This window comes from Phragmites australis, chromosome 3, assembly GCF_958298935.1.
Source record: "Phragmites australis chromosome 3, lpPhrAust1.1, whole genome shotgun sequence".
Lineage (NCBI taxonomy): Eukaryota > Viridiplantae > Streptophyta > Magnoliopsida > Poales > Poaceae > Phragmites > Phragmites australis.
Genome location: NC_084923.1, coordinates 48752941 through 48773135, shown reverse-complemented (window position 1 = coordinate 48773135; position 20195 = coordinate 48752941). Strand labels below are relative to the sequence as shown.

Genomic DNA, 20195 nt, shown 5'->3' with positions numbered 1-20195 from the left:
ACTAAGATATGATAGGTTGATGTATAATATACAGGTTATAACCTGGAACAAAGGCAGTTTGCAAACCGACGAGGTGAACAAGTTGAAACAAAGATTTGGAACATGATCTCTCCCTTGATGTCACGAGTTTCGACATACAAATCCATCCATAGTCAGCTGAAACTGAACAGCCCATGATAAAGAAGAACAGACTTGTTGCCAAAAGCCTGATTACCCTCAATATACACAGCATATTCACAAGCTAAAAGCTAGCTAACCAGCTGATCAAATCATGCTACTAACGAGGATGAATCAGTGGTCTTGGATTCGGGCAAGTCTCTTTCGTCCCTCCCAAGCTTTTTCAGCGAGGCTTACGACTGCTCCTGCTAGCACTTACAGCAGGTGCCTGTTTGATTGCACCCTTGGATTCTTGGTGCTTCTTTGAGTCTTGAAGCTCTTCTAGGATAGTGACCACAGCGTCCATCGAAGGCCTCATCTTTGCATCAAAGGATAGGCACTCAAGAGCAAGGGCGGCAATGGTCTGCGCCCCACTGAGAGAGTATTGACCTTCTAGCCTGTTATCCAGGACACGGAATATCTTGCGCTTATGTGAGAGAAAAGGCTGAGCCCATTCCACAAGATTGTGCTCCCCCTGGGGCTGGTTTTTGTCAATGGAACGGCGACCAGACAGCATCTCCAGAAGCACTACTCCAAAGCTATAGATATCGCTCTTTACGGTTAGGTGACCTGAAAGTATAGCATTGTTAAAGGAGATCCATAACACACTGAATGAGATGTTGGCACAAGGTTATCAAGACAAAGGGGTGCTGTTTGCCTACAGGACAGCATCACAACATGTTGGCACCACAGACCAAACTACAGTGAGATGAATTCAGAAGATAACAGTTAATGCCATGTCATAAAACAATTTATGGAAGAAGAAGGCCATTAAAAAAAGCACCAAACTCCCTAACTTTGTACTAACATGCTCACTCCATTGCACATAAACCATGACACTGAAAGCATTTCTAAAGAATGCATCACAACTAATTAACTCAGTAAAGCAGATGATGCATCAGAAAAGAGATTTCCAAAGCAGGGGATTGATGATTCCAATTATACCTTTTTAAGGTGCTTGGAGTTTAGATCGATTGGCGGTATTTAATGAACAACACTAGTTGGTTTGTGTCACGAAATGCGGTTTCTAGACCAGGATAAGCAAATCTACTGAATATGGATGGACAGTACACTGAGCGGCACTTCAAAGGTTACCTGTTGAAAGATATTCAGGAGCTGCATAACCATATGTTCCCATTACCCTTGTGGACACATGGCTCTTGTCACCAACAGGACCATCCTTTGCCAGTCCAAAATCAGAAAGTTTCGCAGAATAGTCCTGCACATTAATACAATGCATCCATTTCAATAGAGCACACAAGCGTTGAAGTGAAGTACAGTGCATTAAATATTCGCTTTCACTTACTGTATCAAGAAGAATGTTGGAAGTCTTAAAATCTCGGTAAATGACTTTTGCCTCTGCGCTATGAAGGTAAGCTAGTCCTTTTGCAGCTCCAAGTGCAACCTTCATTCTAAGGTTCCATGAAAGAGGTTGAAAGTATGAGCCTCCTACATCAAGGATTCATATAGCAATTTATAAATAAGAAGATATACTACCACAGTATTTATGAAATATGAACCTAAGATAGGAGAACACTAGGTCCTTGGTTAACTTACTCCTAAACAGATGGTTTTCCAAGCTCCCACGGGGCATGAACTCGTACACTAGCAGTTGGTGCTCATCCTCTAAGCAGTACCCAATTAGCTTGACAAGGTTGGGATGACAGAACTGACCTAGGTAATTAACTTCCGCCTATGAACGAAATAATTATCTGTGTTAGTAAAAGATCAGAGTGTATGATTAATATTTCAGATCCTGAAATCAAAACCAGCACAGAAAGGCAGGGGATTCAAACGAACATGAATCAGTCATGAATTAAATGACAACTGCATAAAATAGAATAGCACTGTACTCACCAACCACTCTCGGTGCCCCTGTAAACCCTCCTGGTTGAGTCTTTTCACAGCAACAGAAATTCCAGTACCAGGCCTGCAAGGTGATAACGTATTCTCATCGATCCATCCTTTATAGACAGATCCAAACCCTCCTTCACCTAGCACACTATCAGGACGGAAGTTCCTTGTGGCTGCCTTGAGATTGTTAAAGCTGAAGATCTTAACATTGGCGGATTGCAGGATTTCGCATTCAGTCTTCACATTTGGAGGCATGGAGGCCGAAGAGGCTCGACTACTACAGCCACTAAGCCTACTCCCATCTTTACCACCACTCTTTGAGAACATTCCTGCAGACCATGTATTTGGTAAAGATTCTGCTTAATGAAACATAAAAAAACCAAAAGCTTCATGTTCTCAACAAAAATGTGCTCTGATCAATAAGTTTGTACTGATCTATCCCATGCCCATAAAATCATCATCATGAAGGAACAACCACTTGATTTAAATTTTTAAAAGGAAACCAGGCACAATATTAGGAACAGGATATTGCAGTCATTGATTGGCCATTTCTAGCACTAGGTACAAATGCTAGCAGTAACGGATCGATTGGTGTCCAGGAAGCCGCACCTGCAAACATTTTGACTGCAGGAGCAAGCACATTGGCATGATTAGACTGCCTGAGAATGGTGATATGCTCTGGACTAGACTTAAAATGATGATTTGGGTAGAAATGATGATTTGGGTAGAAAGCAAGTGTTGAAATGTGTGGGGAGGAAACTAGAGTGGTTTCTTTTCATGACGTGGTTACATGCATGCACTACTTAGGAAATATTTGACCTATCTATTTGCAGTAAACAGATGCTTTAAGTTGGTAAGTTGAGATGAATGGAACACGAGGCAGCTATAGAGCAAAGAACCAGATTTTGTACAGTCAACGGACTTTCTAATGGAGCATATGTCAACATTTTAGTAGATTCAAAACACTAAACACGCATCACCAAGAAGTTTCAATTTTCTGTACAGTGCATAAGGTAACACCATAAATGCACATGACTTTTTATCAGGAGATAATATAAGGTGGCATTAATACAACTATCACTAACTGCTGAAAATATGTAATCAATCATTTACAAAATCATACCGATTTTTGGCAGGAAACCAAAATGACAAAAGGAGGTGAGTAAAAATTTGAACGTTGTATCATAACCGATCCAGTGAATTTGAAAATAATACCATAAGTTCAAAACTAACTAGGAAGAAATTAATATTTTTCCTAATCTCATATAGTCATATCAATGTTGTGATCCGAGAACGCGAATAAAAATAAAATAACAATAACTAGTCAACCCCTAAAATATTCTTTTCTTAACAAGTCATCTTCTAAATTCATGTAGTGTATTCTGTAAAGGGGAAAATCTAAATAGTGAAGGTCAAGAAGCATAAACATGTCGAATATTAGCCATTTGATGTACATACATAACTGAATATCACAAGAAAGGCATACTAAGTACTCTACTGTCTACTGTAATCTAAGTCCTGCTTCAATCATATATTACCATGGTCAACAACAGAATCCAGGATGATAGGAATTATACATGTAAGTGGTCAGCACAAAGTACCCTTTAATAACATTTTAATCAACTTGTTTTTTGTCATAAAGTCAACCTCATGACCCTTAGTGGTGCCGTCTCAGAACGACAAGCACTATCCAGCAGACGATAGGAGAAGTACCACACATGGTTCCGGTGAGGTATCATGTGAGGAATGAAACATCTATGTCCCATCCATTACCATACAAAATAAGGTACTACCTATCATCTATAAAGTTGAAGCTCTTTTTCCACAAGTGCAGAATCACCCACAAAGCTTCAGTTTCCAAGCTTGCTTTAGCAAAACCACTCTAACAGTAATTGTGATGCCTTACTTTAGCGCCTTCAACACATTGAAGTTGCCAGGACAGCTGAAACGTTGAAATCATCTGACCGAACAAAACCACTGGAACACCACATCCCCGGTAGTAACCTAACCAACTAGCCAAGACACCTAGTATTATACCAATACAAACATGACCGTTTCCATTTGTTGCTTGGATACTGATATTACTAAATATCCAAACAAAATTCTATCAGGCAAGTAAGTTCAGCCTTTTGCAACAAGTTCCGGCGCAACGGATCCAATTTCGCATCCGAGAACCTTCATCACGAGATTAAAGCCCGCAGCTCGCAAGTGTGGATCATCTCAACACCCCCCCCCCCCCTCGTATCATCATCCCATAAGTCAGCAGCACCAAACAGCAAGGCTTAGCGAGAAGGCCGAACCTGAGGCGCCAGGTTGAGGGCTCCCATCCTTGATCCGCGCGCCCCAGCAGTTCCCCATCCGCGCGTCACGCCACCGGAACGAAGGAGCAGCAAGGACCCGATCCAGCAATCGGATCAAACCAGCCCAGACCAGGCCGCTCGCGTCGCGGTCACCGGAGGGCGCCGCGCGATCCGCAGCGCCATGCTGGGCGCTGGGGCCTGGGTGTTGGAGCCGGGGCTAGGGTTTTGGGGGAGGAGGGCGCGAGCTGCGAAGCGGAGGGCAGATGGATAGAGACGAGAGTTTGTAGAGAGGGAGAGATTGGGAGGTGGCGTGGTGGAGTGCGTGAGGGAGGGAGGGAGGCTCTTGAAATTTGAGAGGGAGCGAGAGGAGCAGAGCAGTTAATGGCGGGCAAGGGAAGCGTGTGTTACTGGGGCGGGGCGGGGGAAGGCAACCCCGCCGCGGGTTCCGCCCCCGGTCCTGCTGCGTCTTCTGGGAAAAAGCCTGGGAAGTTGACGCGCGGCCGGAAAGGTACGGTGCCGGGCGAGACGCTGGAACTGGGGCCGCTTTGGGGAGTGGTGGTTTTTTACCATTTCACCTCGAGGTAACAACCGATGCGGTAGCGGTAGTTTAGCATTTTTTTATATATTTTTTAAAATATTTCAAGATTACATGTCTGTTTAAAAAAATAATGAGGTCTACTTTATCATCGTCTATTCAACGGGTGAAACTTTGTTGATCCTGGCTGTCAGCGAATTTAATAACCAGATAGAGAAAGGTCTCGTCCGTTCAGCGAACGAGAACTTGATCTCGCCTATTGAACGGGTGAGACATTCGTGGTTGTGACGTCGCGCGGGCCCATCTAAAAGGTATCGCTTGTTCAGCGGGTAAGATCTTTTAAGTATTTAGGCTGACGCGATTAGTCCTGCCAACATCAACATCTCATTTTATTCCCATCCAGCTAAGAGAAGAGGAGAGAAGAAAAAAAGGAGGAGATGAGAAAGGGAGAGGAGTGAGATTTGTACGGTGAAACCTTATTGAAAAAAAAGAGGTAATTTTTTTTTGTTTGTTTAACAAAATCAGTATGATAGTAACTAGTGCTAGATTTTGATATATGTTAGATGTTATATCTAGATTTTGTTTTATAAATCTAGTAGGATAACTACTAGACGTATGTTAAAATATAGATCTAGTTTTAGAATTAGCGTTACATATAGTTCAGCAATTAGATCATATTTATATGTATATTTTAGCAATTAGATGTAGTATTTAAACATATGTTAGGTATTAGATGTAGGATTTAGACATAGTGTAGTCATAATTGATACGATAAATGTAGGATTTAGACATGTTTGATGTAGCGAACTGGAAATATGGCGTTACAGTATATATTATATGTTGGGCTACGTTTGTAACAAATTTTGTATTGTAGATGTAGTTTAACATGATTCTTTCTGTTTTGTCACAATAATGTCATAGTTTTTGTCGATGATTGTCAGGTATGTTGTATATGTGATAGTTTAAGATTTTTACGGGGACAATAAAATCTTATATGGTCTGAAAGGAGTAGTATTGTCCATATTTAAGTTAATGGATAAGGGTATATCTAGGCCGATACACAAAAGTGTTGAACACTTATATACTTGTTTGATGCAGGGTTTCAAAATAGACTCTAAGATTGAAGAGATGATCATTAGTATTGTGGATAACCGTTTTAGAGAAAGTGTGTACTAGGAGGTGTTCCTGCTCTGTGAAGATGAAGTGTGAAAGAGGTATATGTAGGATGTTGTGTACAGAGGTTGACCTCTTATTTTCCTTATGCAATGTAAGAATAAGGAGACAGTTGCAGAGATGCAGGGTGGAGGGTACATGGAGGAAGAGGGTGATGACAAAGAGTATGATGAAGATATCGATTCGGATGATGCACATTCATCTGATTATCCGACTGAACCGATCGATGAGGCAGACAATGGGGAATGAATCCATTCTCTAATTGAACAGATAGAGCGAGATGATATTCAGGCTGATGAAACTCCAGAGTATGATATCTCGGATGATGATTTGATTCTCGTGGACTGGAACAATCCAAACTGTCGGTGTATTTAGAACCAGGGGTCCCTAAGTCCCGAGGCCAAACCGGCCGCCCACCACATATCACCACCCTGCAAGGTAAAAGCAGAGACTCGGGAGAGGGTGCTCGGGGCTGCACGTGGCAGCCCGCGAGGACTCGGTGCCCCGAAGGTCTCACTCAAGTACTCGGGAGAGGGTGCTCGGGGCTGCACGTGGCAGCCCGCGAGGACTCGGTGCCCCGAAGGTCTCACTCAAGTACTCGGGAGAGGGTGCTCGGGGCTGCGCGTGGCAGCCCCCGAGGACTCGGTGCCCCGAAGGTCCCTCTAAAGTGCTCGGGAGAGGGTGCTCGGGGCTGCACGTGGCAGCCCGCGAGGACTCGGTGCCCCGAAGGTCTCACTCAAGTACTCGGGAGAGGGTGCTCGGGGCTGCACGTGGCAGCCCGCGAGGACTCGGTGCCCCGAAGGTCTCACTGAAGTACTCGGGAGAGGGTGCTCGGGGCTGCGCGTGGCAGCCCCCGAGGACTCGGTGCCCCGAAGGTCCCTCTAAAGTGCTCGGGAGAGGGTGCTCGGGGCTGCACGTGGCAGCCCGCGGGGACTCGGTCCCCAGAAGGTTCGCGCAAGATCGTTCAAAGACTCAAAGGGCCCCGTCGCCAGAGTGTCATCCAGTCAAGGGCCCGATGCCGCATTTAATAGGCGCGCGTGGCCTGGCATTCTGACATCCTGACATTCTCGGCTGCCCACGCCCCAGTGTCAGACCCGGCCATGCCCTGGCTGGGGGGCGTGGGTTCATTAAATGCACGGGTCCCGTCCCGTTTCCACTTGCGCACCTCGGGATAACGTTACCAGAATCGAAGCACTCGGCCTGCCACCCTGCCCTGGCAGGAGAACAAGACAGAGTGGGCGCACCGGGCACCTCTGAGGCTGTCCGGTGGGCCTTTTTTTTGTGGCACCCCGAAGCTTCCGCAGCGGCTAGTGGTCGAATGCGCGCCGCCTTCCTCCACCGCCCCTGTCACTTCGCCAAAATGAGATGATTAGGCCTTTCTCCGTGGCACCTGGGCATTGGCATCCCCTCTTTCCCATTCAGGATATGTCGAGGTCGGCGCATCTATAAAAGGAAAGGAAGGAGGACGCTAGAGAGGACGGAGAGACGAACAACGAAAAGAGGAGGACAAGAGAAAAACAAGAGGTCAGTCGAAGAACAAGAAATCACCACCCCCGATCACAAGACAATCAAGAAACCAGCTAGCTAGAACATAAGAGCCTCCTGCTCTTTGTAAACAGCTCTCCCTCGAGAACCAGATATACCCTTGAAGGATCTCCTTCAAGGATAGATATAACACTCATACAGGAGTAGGGTGTTACGCCTCCGCGCGGCCCGAACCTGTCCAAAAACCCGGTGTCCCCGCAAGCCATCGCATTTTATTTCCTTTTCCGCTCATTTCCCGTGCAAGCTTTTCTAGGATCATCCCCCCGGCCGAATCTCTAAAAAGGGGTCTCTCGGGATCCCTGCGACAGGAGTTCACTCTCCGACAGCTGGCGCGCCAGGTAGGGGACTCCTTTCTTCCTCGTCTACGGCGCCGAGGCGGTCCTCCCCTCCGAGCTTACTCTAGGCTCCCCTCGAGTGCACGCGTACTCTGAGGGTGAGCAGGAGCATCAAAGGCGCGACGACGTAGACTACCTGGAAGAGCGCCGGCGGCGTTCTGCTGTCCGGGCGGCTCGGTACCAGCAGAGTTTGCGCCGTTATCATCTGCGTCACGTCCGGGCCCGGTCTTTCGAGGTTCTTTCAGGTTGGCAACGGAGGAGGGGCAGCCACTCCCGAATCCGTGGAACATCGAGCATCTCCGACGCTTCTACCCGTAGATGGTCAAGCTCGCGGTTCAGGTTGATAAGGCCGGGGGCTTCTCCTCGCCCGAGCAATCTGGAGGCTTCGCCCCGTATGGTAAATCGCTGTCGCCCAACCTTGTAAATATCGTACATTCAGTATTTTAATAAAGCAATCACTATGGCAAATTATTTCTCTGGATTCCCTATGTTTAACCTGTCTGGTGAGGTGCTCGGTTGTGCGAGAAAAAGTTCGCTCTCTCGTTTTTTTCCCATTGATAAAAGAATCCCAATCGGTATACATGCGGGCAGTCGCCACTGACTTACGTCCGACATGGTAGGCAGTGGTATTCGGTGTCGTAACGGGCTCCCGGGTACTAACCGAGTTTCGGGGCGCTCTGAGTAATCCCATCACTCGAGCTGCTCGAGTAGGCCGGAGCTCAGGCCCCCGGAGCGAGCTGTCGGTGCTCGGTCTGGCCTGTCATACCCGGGTGCCACCGAACCATAGGACCTCTAGGTTATGCCTCTGTCCGCCCTTGTCTTCCGGTTCGGGTATTCGAGAGGTCTCGGGTCGAAAAAACAAGAGCAGTCTAAGGCAAGTACCGCACTAACAGAGCGCACCAGACAAAGAAATTCTACATTTTCTCTATCAAGTCACAGGACAGCAATCACAAGCAGCTCGGCCGCGAGGGCTTCAATGCCCCGGTCTCTGGTCGGCCCCCAGGGTTCTTCGGGTGGTCCTACCGCCTAGGCTTGGGTGGTCGAGATCACCCGACCCTAGGAGCCTCGTATGCCCATGGGCGGTCGGGCGCTCCGTTGAAAGGATCAAGTTCCCGGGCCCCCGGGCTCGGAATCAACCCCTTCTGGGTCGGCTGGCCGGAAGGCCGACGGCTGCCCGGTGAGTGGTTATATTCAAACAAATCTGCTTTCAGTAACTTTATGTTCCCGAGTCATTCTCGGGGGCTCTCGCACTTTAATCTGCTCGGTGAGGTGGTCTCCTGGCCCGTGAACAAACCCTGCCGCGTGTCGGCCTTTTTCTAGAACGACAGAGCGGTTCGTAGAAAGGAGTACCGTGCGTGCGATAACGTTCGACCGAAGCCCTTCGTGGTGGTCGTGGTGGTCGGTCCGCTCTTAAGGACCCCGAGCACTACCGAGTCCTCAGGTGCCCTGGGTAATCCTATCACTCGAGCTGCTCGAGTAGTCCGGAGCTCAGGCCTTGGGGGCAGGCTGTCAGTACTCGGTCCGGCCCTTTCTTGAGCCCGGGCACCACCGGACCGCGAGGACTCTTGGTCACATTCTCGCTCGCACGCGTCTCCCATCTACCGGCTGAGTGGTCGCAAGGCGAAAAGGTGTTCACAGGGCACGGCGTGTTCCGGACAGGGCTGTTCTATCTCCCGAGCAAGGAGTCTATGTCTTTGTTTCTTAAGCTAGGCAGTGCGGACTCACGAGAGCTTAAAAGCTGGCTGCGCCAACACACACCAGCGACTACAACTACTTCGTTTTTCGGGGACGGAAAGGTCGGGAGCGGCCCGACTGAGTACTCCTCGGGACTTCCAGACAGAGCGCCGGAAAGAAACCTCAAGCATACAAAAGAAATTGGAGTTTCGAGCCCAAGGAAAAGCTGCCATTATATTCACAAGACCTGGACAAAGCTTTTTCTAAAGGTTCACTCCTACATCTGCAACAAAAAAGATAAGGGCGCCGACGGCCTAGTCTGCGGCAGAGGCGTCGGCTGAGTCTTCTGAGTCGTCCCCGGGGGCTGGCGATGGTGGCACCTCCCGCCTGAAGCCGGCCGCCACCGCAGAGGCGGTACTGCTAACCGCTGCCCGGGCGGCCTCCTCCTCAGCCTCGACCACTCCCTCCCGCGCCGGCTCCAGCGGGAAGTTCGGGTCCCTGCTTCGGTAGCAGGCCAGGACATGCTCAGCCACGGCATGAGCCAGGCCACGTCCCTCCCGGGCAGCGAGCTCCTGGACTGCCCAGGGCAGGGTCTCGAGGCGCTCGCAGACTTGCTGCAGCTCCAGCACTTGCCGTGCGGGGCCGTCGCCCTTCGTGTCGCCGACAAGCCGCCCAAGGCCGCCTTTCTCCATGGCCCGTCGCATCCGCCGGAGTATATCCTCCAGCATCTGCACCAGGTTAACCCGCGAGACGAAGACCGCCAGCGCCACGACGGAGTTGGGGCTCAGGTGCGCCATCTGGATGCCGTAAGTCTCCAGCACTTGCATGAAGAATGCGGAGAACGGCGGCACCAGCCCCGCCGCCACGAAGGAGGTGAAGAGGACCGTTCGTCCGGGAACGGTCGTCGCCGGCGTCAGAGTTGCCGGCTTCACCACCACAGCGCCTTCCTGACCCTCCGGCACCAGCAGCTTCCTAATTTTGTCCGCCGCCTCCTCATTCCTCAGGCGAGACTCCGGCAAAACGCTGATCGGAGCCCGATCCCGGCGTCCCCCTCCAACCTTCGACATCTCGTCGGAGAAGAGGGTGGTTTTCGGTGGAAGGAGAGAGAAAAGTAGAAGCACGAAAGAAGCAGAAGCGCGAGTGCGAGGGAGCGTGAAAAAAGGGAACGGACCGATCCTTCCCCCCTTTTATATCTCAAAATTCAAAAACTGCCGCCCCGACGGTTCGCTCGGCGAAGTGTCGCCTCGATCGACGCAACTGACAGGCGAATCTCCCGCCGATCGCGCGATGTCAGCATTTTGCCAGGCGTATTTTCCTCAATCTGCGCGGCAACCGCACGGGCCGCCCGTATGATTATCACACCCCTCGGAAGTTGTATGGACACGCGTCCACTCATTTGCCCGTTGGGGTCTGCTTGATGTCTAGCAACCGCAGGGGCCACCTCCGGAAAGCTTGCCGCGTGGCATTCGGCCCGCCTTGACCTCGGTCGCGACGAAGGGCCCATTCGCAGTCTCTGTCCCATCGGCTGCCAAACGGGCCCGGGGGCTACTGTCGGTGTATTTAGAACCAGGGGTCCCTAAGTCCCGAGGCCAAACCGGCCGCCCACCACATATCACCACCCTGCAAGGTAAAAGCAGAGACTCGGGAGAGGGTGCTCGGGGCTGCACGTGGCAGCCCGCGAGGACTCGGTGCCCCGAAGGTCTCACTCAAGTACTCGGGAGAGGGTGCTCGGGGCTGCACGTGGCAGCCCGCGAGGACTCGGTGCCCCGAAGGTCTCACTCAAGTACTCGGGAGAGGGTGCTCGGGGCTGCGCGTGGCAGCCCCCGAGGACTCGGTGCCCCGAAGGTCCCTCTAAAGTGCTCGGGAGAGGGTGCTCGGGGCTGCACGTGGCAGCCCGCGAGGACTCGGTGCCCCGAAGGTCTCACTCAAGTACTCGGGAGAGGGTGCTCGGGGCTGCACGTGGCAGCCCGCGAGGACTCGGTGCCCCGAAGGTCTCACTGAAGTACTCGGGAGAGGGTGCTCGGGGCTGCGCGTGGCAGCCCCCGAGGACTCGGTGCCCCGAAGGTCCCTCTAAAGTGCTCGGGAGAGGGTGCTCGGGGCTGCACGTGGCAGCCCGCGGGGACTCGGTCCCCAGAAGGTTCGCGCAAGATCGTTCAAAGACTCAAAGGGCCCCGTCGCCAGAGTGTCATCCAGTCAAGGGCCCGATGCCGCATTTAATAGGCGCGCGTGGCCTGGCATTCTGACATCCTGACATTCTCGGCTGCCCACGCCCCAGTGTCAGACCCGGCCATGCCCTGGCTGGGGGGCGTGGGTTCATTAAATGCACGGGTCCCGTCCCGTTTCCACTTGCGCACCTCGGGATAACGTTACCAGAATCGAAGCACTCGGCCTGCCACCCTGCCCTGGCAGGAGAACAAGACAGAGTGGGCGCACCGGGCACCTCTGAGGCTGTCCGGTGGGCCTTTTTTTTGTGGCACCCCGAAGCTTCCGCAGCGGCTAGTGGTCGAATGCGCGCCGCCTTCCTCCACCGCCCCTGTCACTTCGCCAAAATGAGATGATTAGGCCTTTCTCCGTGGCACCTGGGCATTGGCATCCCCTCTTTCCCATTCAGGATATGTCGAGGTCGGCGCATCTATAAAAGGAAAGGAAGGAGGACGCTAGAGAGGACGGAGAGACGAACAACGAAAAGAGGAGGACAAGAGAAAAACAAGAGGTCAGTCGAAGAACAAGAAATCACCACCCCCGATCACAAGACAATCAAGAAACCAGCTAGCTAGAACATAAGAGCCTCCTGCTCTTTGTAAACAGCTCTCCCTCGAGAACCAGATATACCCTTGAAGGATCTCCTTCAAGGATAGATATAACACTCATACAGGAGTAGGGTGTTACGCCTCCGCGCGGCCCGAACCTGTCCAAAAACCCGGTGTCCCCGCAAGCCATCGCATTTTATTTCCTTTTCCGCTCATTTCCCGTGCAAGCTTTTCTAGGATCATCCCCCCGGCCGAATCTCTAAAAAGGGGTCTCTCGGGATCCCTGCGACAGGAGTTCACTCTCCGACACAAACTTCAACAACCTTGTGCTGAATGAGGAAAATCAAGTGGATTAGGAGTATACGCAGAATAAGGTGACCCAATGTGCTAGGTATCCTACCAGTCAGACTATGAAGGATGATGTGACTCAATGAGTGATATCGTTTTGATAGCAGTTTTATATTATCAAATCAATCAAGAAGGAATATGATGTGATGTGCGTGAATGAGGATTATCTGTGGCGAGTGCACGGCTTCAAATGGAAGTGGGTTGATTATTGTGAAGTGTCGATTGTGGTCGACCATACTTTCATGATGGACGAATTTGAGCCTAGCTACAGGAACATCACCTCAGCCTTTGTCGCCAATGTGATATACGTCTAGATTGTGAACGAACTGAACTACGAACCGGAGTCTATAATTAGGAAATTGAAGACGAGTACATGTACACTATCAACTACAACAAGGCATGTAGGGCGAAGAGGAGAGCAATTGAGATGAGGTTTGGGACCTACAAGCGTCGTATGACAATCAGCCACATGTGTTGCAGACCATTGCTCGAAGAAACCCAGGGATGTATTACGATATTGATAAGTACATATTGTTGTCTAAACCTGGCAAGTACATCCTAAAGCGATGTTTCTTCGCAATAGGGGCATGTATCGAATCTTTCAAGTATTGCCGGCCTATCCTATGCATCGATGACTCTTTCCTTACTGTTAAGTTTACGGGATATATCCTAACTACTCTTGGGATTCATAGGAACAATCAAGTTCTACTGTTAGCCTTTGTATTTGTGGAGAGTGAAAACAACAACAGTTGATATTAGTTTTTGTACTGTGTGAGGATGATAATTGTTGGTGCTCGACTGAACGTGTGCATAATACATGATCGATTCCACCGGATGGGGCAGCCCTTGTCACGCCAACCTATTTGTTGTCCAGCATTAGTTCAAAAGCGCAAGCCACATGAAGAATTTGCAACGCAACAATGCCCAACATTTCCAAATCCTTTTCCAAAGAGCATATGTTATTGTTCCAACAAAGAATGCCAAGTATGCTAATTTACTTGAATACATCACTGAAGATGATAGCCTCCATGTATGCTGGTTCGGCATGTCTTGCTGGAGCTACACATCAGATACTCGCAACTCTCCCTTTATATGTGGGAGTTTGTTATATAAACACTAACCTTTACGAAATTTCCACTAGTCAAGATCCGAATCAAACAACGATGCTACTCAATGAACAACTTAGATATGCTATGTGTGCTCACATTTATAAAATGGCTATATATATCCTTGACGTCATGTTGGTTTAGAGACCAAAAATATTATTTTATTCATCTAAAAGAAATGTGCTAAGTGACAATTTAGTAATACAAGGAGAACAAGACATGATAGGTAACAAAGATAAATGGATCAAGAAGCTCCAAACATTTTTCTAATTGAAATGTTTGAGTGATGTTTGATGGTTCCTTCCAACTACTAAAATGTGTCTCTACCTAAGGTTGGGATGCCGTTTTCAAGAACATAGTGAACCAACATGTTAGAATCCTATGAAAGATAGGACTCTATTTCCAAACATTACGATCGTTTGGTGATGCTATCTAGCCTAGTAGTAAAGTTTGATTTCGCTCTAGCACATGGTAAATCACTTCAGAATGCCTCCAAATAATCCTGCAACTAGGGATGAAATCAGACAAAAACGGTCGAAATACCCTCTGACTATTTTCACTTTCACATTTTCTCAAATAGACAAAAATGAAAATGGGAAAGCCGAAACAAAAACGAATACGAGATTGCCGGTTATTCAAAAACAAACAAATCTGAATAGAAATATATTGGTATCAGACAAAAACCGGTGATTAAAATGGAGAACCCTGAACCTCAGAAATATGAGTCTATAACTTGAAACATTAAAATAAAAATAACGGTAGTATGAGTCCATACATGAACATGACAATGACATACATATGAGGGCATGACAGTCCATCACACAAACATGCTCACTTAAAAGACAAGTGTTGGTGTTAATAGAAGGCGACGCTGGTGGTGGCGCTAGGAGCAAGCACCTTAAACACAAATACCTCTCCAATAGCCTAGACCCGCTTCCAGAACGGCCTTCTTTAGTGGGCGTGTTGGCAGCTCGAGGTCACGAACTGTTAGGCTTACAACGTGAAGAAACGACCACAACCCACAGGTGAAGTGCAGCATAGGGTGGCAGTCGGTGGTGGGCTAGCCCACATGATCAACCGCTAGCCGAGCAGCGAGGTCGAACTCACGGATGATGGATTGGTCGATTGGGAACGATGGGTCATAGCTCACGGCTAGGGTTGAAGTGAAGAGTGGCTTATGGAGTTAGGTTAGCTTATGACTTAATGAGCTGAGTGGAGTAGAGTTGGGTTTTTAAAAATCTAAAAATGTTCTAAGCGGAAATATCCTGTCTAAGGTCCTCTCTAACAGGATCTGTAAATTTGAGGATTCTAGTGCTACAGTACTTTGCGGGGTACTGTAGCACTAGAAATCCGTCTGGGATGCTGTAATAGTGATAAGGGATGCTGTAATAGTATTTTGAGGATAAAAATTTAAGGTAGCTGTTGGAGATGATCTAATAATGAAATACTAGGAATTTGGACGGAAGGAGAGCTATCCCGTTTTTAGATACTTTCGTCCTGTCTGTTTCGTTCCAAATAACTGAGGAAGCTAAAACGGTAGGAAAAATATGGGATAGGGATCACAAGTTTTTCTTACCGCTTTCAGCCCTACCTGCAACCGCAACCCGGGCCCGGTCGGCTGTGTCCAAGTCCACCCCTGCACCTGCGCGCCTGCAGAACTCCCCCATCTCCGGGACCAGAAACGCACGCGAAGCGAGCGACCGAGCTGTGGGTGGGCTCGACACCGGCCGTCACGATGGCGGTCGCCGCCTGGCCTCTCTCCGCCGTCGCCGGCCTCCTCCCCGCCTCCCTCTCGCTGACCATCCTCCTCGCCACCCTCGTAGTCCCCTCCCCCAAAACCCTGTCCCTTCGTCCTCTCCTCCTCCTCGCCGCGACGCTCACGCCATCTCTCCCTCCCGTCTGCAGGTGGCCGTCGCGGTGCTGGGCGCCGCCGCCGTATTCTTCGAGCACATCCGCAAGATCGGGTGCATGCACTCGTAAGTCGATTCTGTATCCCCGTCTCATCCTTTTCGTCTCTTTTGCGATCTGGCGCGTGTTGTTGACTGGTGTGTCGTTCTGGATCTCGGCCGCAGGCTGGAGAGGACTGCCATCTCGGATGCCTTCTTCGAGGACCCCAACTCGCTCAACAAGGTATTACTAATTGCTCGTGTTGAGTTCCGCTCGGACGGTGACATGGTGTGCACGCTAGGTGTTTGCTGATTTGCTTGTGTTCACTGTTATAGGTTCCCTGCCCGTCAATTTTTGATCCTCCTGCGAAGTACATTTCGTTGATAGTTCCTGCCTACAATGAGGAGCATCGACTTCCCGAGGCTCTTACAGAAACACTCAAGTAAGGTTCTTTTTTCCCCGGAACTGGAAGTTCTCCTAATTTCAGTAAGAAACCTAGTTTATCAATTTCAATAAGAAACCAAGTTTACCAAAATCTGGCAAATGAAAACAGGAGAACGATAAGACCACCACATGTGAGGTCTAACCAGGAGCAAAACGAAGCAACACAGAGCTAATATCCTAGCAACTTTAGGATAAAACTTGAACATAGCTCCTATTACATCTGAGCTGTTGGATGTCACCCTTGAAAACTTCTGTAATAGTTACTTGCCACTCGCCAGAGTTGCTTGGATCCTGCTTGAAGTAGCACGTAAGGCTATGATATGAGCATTTCCTATAATTGTTTGTTTAAAATCACAGGCTCTGTTAGATCGTTATCTTTGAACACTATATCAATCCATGCTAGTAGTTGTCCTACTGCAGCTGTTGCTTTAATCGTAGGGTAATTGTTTTGTTTGTTGTGTTAATTGCTTTGTTCTTTTGTCTGTAATAGTTACCTGAAACAACGTTCAGCTGCCGATAAATCCTTTTCATATGAGGTATGTGGAAAACTGAGCATTATTAGTATTTTCTTTCCTTTTGTAACTCACAGGCGGAATTTAGAATTGTATTGCAAAATATTTTATTTCTTGAAATCTGTATTAATTTAACTAATTTCGGATGTTTCATGTGTTCTTTAATCAATTCTGTTCAGGTCTTGATTGTTGACGACGGAAGTACCGACCGCACCTCTAAAGTTGCCTTCAATTATGTGAAGCAACATAAGATTGACAATGTTAGAGTTCTTCTACTTGGAAGAAATCATGGGAAAGGTGAAGCAGTCAGAAAAGTGAGTGTTGGAACTCCTTGCATATTCCACTGGTTCAAATAAAAACTAATTTGTGCTTTCCATTTTTTTTGGTGGAAGCGTCATCTAACAGGGGATGCTGCATTCGCGTGGTGAACTATTACTCATGCTTGATGCTGATGGGGCAACTAAAGTGACTGATTTGGAAAAGCTTGAAGCTCAGGTCTGTCATAAGCTTAACCGAACAGCATGATGTGAAAAAGTTCATATGGCTGGTTTTTATTATGATGAGTGCAACAACTTCTTGAAATGTACATTTCTTTGGCTCTTAGGTTCATGCATTGGCTAAGAAAATTAAGTCCAGTCCAGGAGCATCTGCTAGTTCATCTCAGAAACTGTCTGAGGTTGAAATTGCTGTTTTTGGTTCCCGTGCTCATCTGGAGAAGCAGGCTCTTGCGACAGTAAATCCCTTCGACCCCAGTTAGCCTCAAGGGCGTGGTTTTCTTTCCTAGTATCTTAAGTGTTCACCTTGTGTTGTTTTCTTCTTTTCCTGGCCTACTGCAGAGGAAATGGTATCGAAACTTTCTTATGAAAGGTTTCCACTTGATAGTTTTGTTGACTGCTGGTCCTGGGATCAGAGATACACAGGTATGCTTTTGCAGACATATAAGATCTTTAAAATAAATGTACGTTCATTTTCATGTGCATTTGCTGCCTCATTTGCTTAGCTATTACAAATTCCAGTGTGGCTTCAAGATGTTCACACGAGCTGCAGCAAAGAAACTCTTTACAAATATTAGATTGAAGAGGTATCTTTGTCTCTTTTCATCCTTTTTTTTATGTCCTATCAAATCCTCTTGCTAGGCATGAAGATATGGTTGATCATTTTATTTGTTCGATTGTTTGGCATGGGCAGGTGGTGTTTTGATGTTGAGCTTGTATACCTGTGCAAGCACCTCAAGATCCCAATGGTAGAAGTATCTGTTAATTGGACTGAAATACCTGGATCCAAAGTGCGCATGACAAGCATCATGCACATGGTATTTGAGCTCCTGCTCATCAAAGTAGGCTATGGACTGGGCATATGGAAAATCTACTCATAGACCCTGACATCCTGTGTTGACAAGTTTTCTGCAGTTTAGTTCATCACTGTAGCTTATACCAAACTTAGTGTGTCACCCGCAAATCCATTTGAAGGGATACTGTTTTTTTAATATATATTTTCACCTGGAGAGAATCCATTCCTCGTGTATCTTAGTGGCCCAACCCATCATAGAGAGATTGTCAGATATTCGAGCTGATAAATTCTCTTATCCTTGCTACTTGTTATACAAGAATTCAAAATGCGACTGACCTTGTTTATCTGGAAAAAGGGTGGCTTATCAGCTTTGTCTTTGACAGAATGCAGAACCAATTGTGCGATGCTGATTTGTATACGGCGATGATACTCGACAAGCAACGAATATTCAGGCTCTGTTCACCGATGGAATTTTGCATGGATTTGATAAAGAAACAGTACAGCCCTCACATGAATTCTTTGAAGTTGTAGAGTTCAATTCTCGCCTTACAAACGTGTCCTCAAATTTCCATACTTCTTGAAAAAATCAGTTTAGTTTCGTTGGACTCCGCTCACGAATGCACGTTGCAGCGTATAAGATGGTCCTTGATGTGTATGAATCAGTGTTAGTTGGACAGCCGTGTCCTTTTTTTAAAATCGGACACTCGAATCTGAATAGGATTTCAACACCCATCCGTGTCAGTAACACTAACACTGTATGAATCGGTTGCGCCGTGCGAATGATCAAAACCGCTCTACCCCGCGCCTGGGCGACGTGCGCTCGACCAAATGCCGCCGCCGCCGCCGCTGCCGCTTCCATCTCCTTTTGTCGCATCCGCGCCGGCCTTGCACAACCCTCCGTCCGCGGGGCGCGCGGCGGACAGAATGAAGCCAACCTGTTGAAACATTCCAAGTCCCCGGTTAAGCTCTTGATGGTATGGACAAAGCTGCGAAGTTTGTTTTCTTCAAGGTCATATTCCGCCGTCATCTTGCCGGTTTTGGTTCTGATGGCGCTGAGGACGGTGCGGCCTTGTTGCCTTGCATCCTGGAGGATAGCCACTCCAGGCCATTGACGTCTCGGATTTTAACGATCTCAACTGACATGTTGATCTTGCCCAAGGCTTCTTGGAACCTTCTCACAAGCAGTGTCATCTACAGGAGCTTTCGATCATCTGGTGGTATAGAAATAAGCCAAGGAAGTATCCATTCTTATCCACTGTGCTGTTCAGCCTCTCCACGTCCTCATCTAATGAGAGCAGCATCTTGGCAACATTGTGAAAGTAATGCACCATACTCGACATAGCAATCTTTGTGTAAGCCAGAAGACAAGGTGCGTGATTGTCGGTGTTCCTACTGGCTCCGTTCAAGGCTCTCCAGTGGAAGGTGAAAAGGACCTCATCGCCATCTGTGGCAGCTTCCTTGAGCTTCTCCTGCCACTTCAGCAGATAGATGTTGGTGATCAGGTGCTTCTCAGATATCTCAACAATGCTATGGATTTTAATACACAGCATCTCCAGCTTCTGCAGCTATCATCAGCAGCCGCCTGCTTGTTGCAGTTGCACTTTTCGATCACCTTGGAGATGACCCTGCTCGTGATCTCAGTGACCACTGCAGAACCAACTTGTCCTGCCATTGCTGAAACAACTTGTATGGATGGTCAGAGTAGCCTGAAGGAGGTTGAGGGATTTTTCTGGAAATACAGTGTTCATCTGTACAATCATCACGCAGAAGATGAAGTGAGTTCTAGCAGAAAATGGACAATCAAAACGGAGTAAAAGAGGTGTCAATTGAGGGAAAATGAGAATTACGAAGTACGCCGAGATATGTGATAGGGGGAAGTCAGATGTGCAGAGTTTTTGTCATCCACTCATCCTAGAGGCCTGCCTGAGTGGGAACAAGGCACTGCTCTACATAGTTCACATCGGGTACAAGCCTGCATGAAAAAGAAAATCGGGGGCTATCTCGTTGCATCTGTAGTTTTTTTCTTTTGGAGATCTCGTTGCATCTGTAGTTGGTTACCCTAGTTTCTCGTTGCATCTGTAGTTTTTCTTTTGGATTATTGTTGCATCTGCAGAAGCTGTTGATGATCTCGTTGCATGGTGAATCGGGGGCTATGTCGGATTTTTCAGAGCTGACGTTTGTGTGTTTTCAAGTCTACAGATCTAGTTCTCGTTTCAAAAAAAAAAAGTCTACAGACCTAGTCACACAAGTTCTGGTTGATCTCGGCAAGTTTTATAAATTTTGTTT

The 20195-nt window shown here is 48.1% G+C and overlaps 2 protein-coding genes across 2 annotated transcripts; one reads left to right on the top strand and one right to left on the bottom strand.

The window, feature by feature from the left end:
- Nucleotides 1–82: 82 nt before the first annotated feature.
- On the bottom strand, nt 83–4768 carry LOC133913665 (receptor-like cytoplasmic kinase 176). The gene is made up of 6 exons (XM_062356877.1): nt 4311–4768; nt 2014–2339; nt 1714–1849; nt 1463–1605; nt 1252–1375; nt 83–726 (listed from the first exon to the last, which is right to left on the bottom strand). Exons 1-6 carry the CDS (start codon nt 4366–4368, stop codon nt 341–343), a joined length of 1173 nt encoding a protein of 390 aa, XP_062212861.1. The 5' UTR covers nt 4369–4768; the 3' UTR covers nt 83–340.
- Nucleotides 4769–15393: 10625 nt separating this feature from the next.
- Nucleotides 15394–18238, top strand: LOC133913664 (uncharacterized). Its single transcript, XM_062356876.1, has 11 exons — nt 15394–15595; nt 15682–15752; nt 15849–15906; nt 15999–16105; nt 16598–16643; nt 16799–16933; nt 17025–17114; nt 17224–17352; nt 17456–17539; nt 17636–17700; nt 17808–18238. The coding sequence occupies exons 1-11, from the start codon at nt 15512–15514 to the stop codon at nt 17992–17994; spliced, it is 1056 nt and encodes a 351-aa protein (XP_062212860.1). The 5' UTR covers nt 15394–15511; the 3' UTR covers nt 17995–18238.
- The last annotated feature ends 1957 nt before the right edge of the window (nt 18239–20195 follow it).

Bases quoted from the DNA above. Each gene is read 5' to 3' on its own strand.
- LOC133913665 (XM_062356877.1), bottom strand. From the start codon at position 4,368: ATGGGGAACTGCTGGGGCGCGCGGATCAAGGATGGGAGCCCTCAACCT. The intron at 2,340-4,310 runs GTTCGGCCTTCT...CATGGTCTGCAG, and splicing joins CCCTCAACCTGGCGCCTCAG to GAATGTTCTCAAAGAGTGGT. The intron at 727-1,251 runs GTAACCTTTGAA...CTATACTTTCAG, and splicing joins TCCTGAATATCTTTCAACAG to GTCACCTAACCGTAAAGAGC.
- LOC133913664 (XM_062356876.1), top strand. From the start codon at position 15,512: ATGGCGGTCGCCGCCTGGCCTCTCTCCGCCGTCGCCGGCCTCCTCCCC. The intron at 15,907-15,998 runs GTATTACTAATT...TCACTGTTATAG, and splicing joins ACCCCAACTCGCTCAACAAG to GTTCCCTGCCCGTCAATTTT. The intron at 16,106-16,597 runs GTAAGGTTCTTT...TGTCTGTAATAG, and splicing joins GCTCTTACAGAAACACTCAA to TTACCTGAAACAACGTTCAG.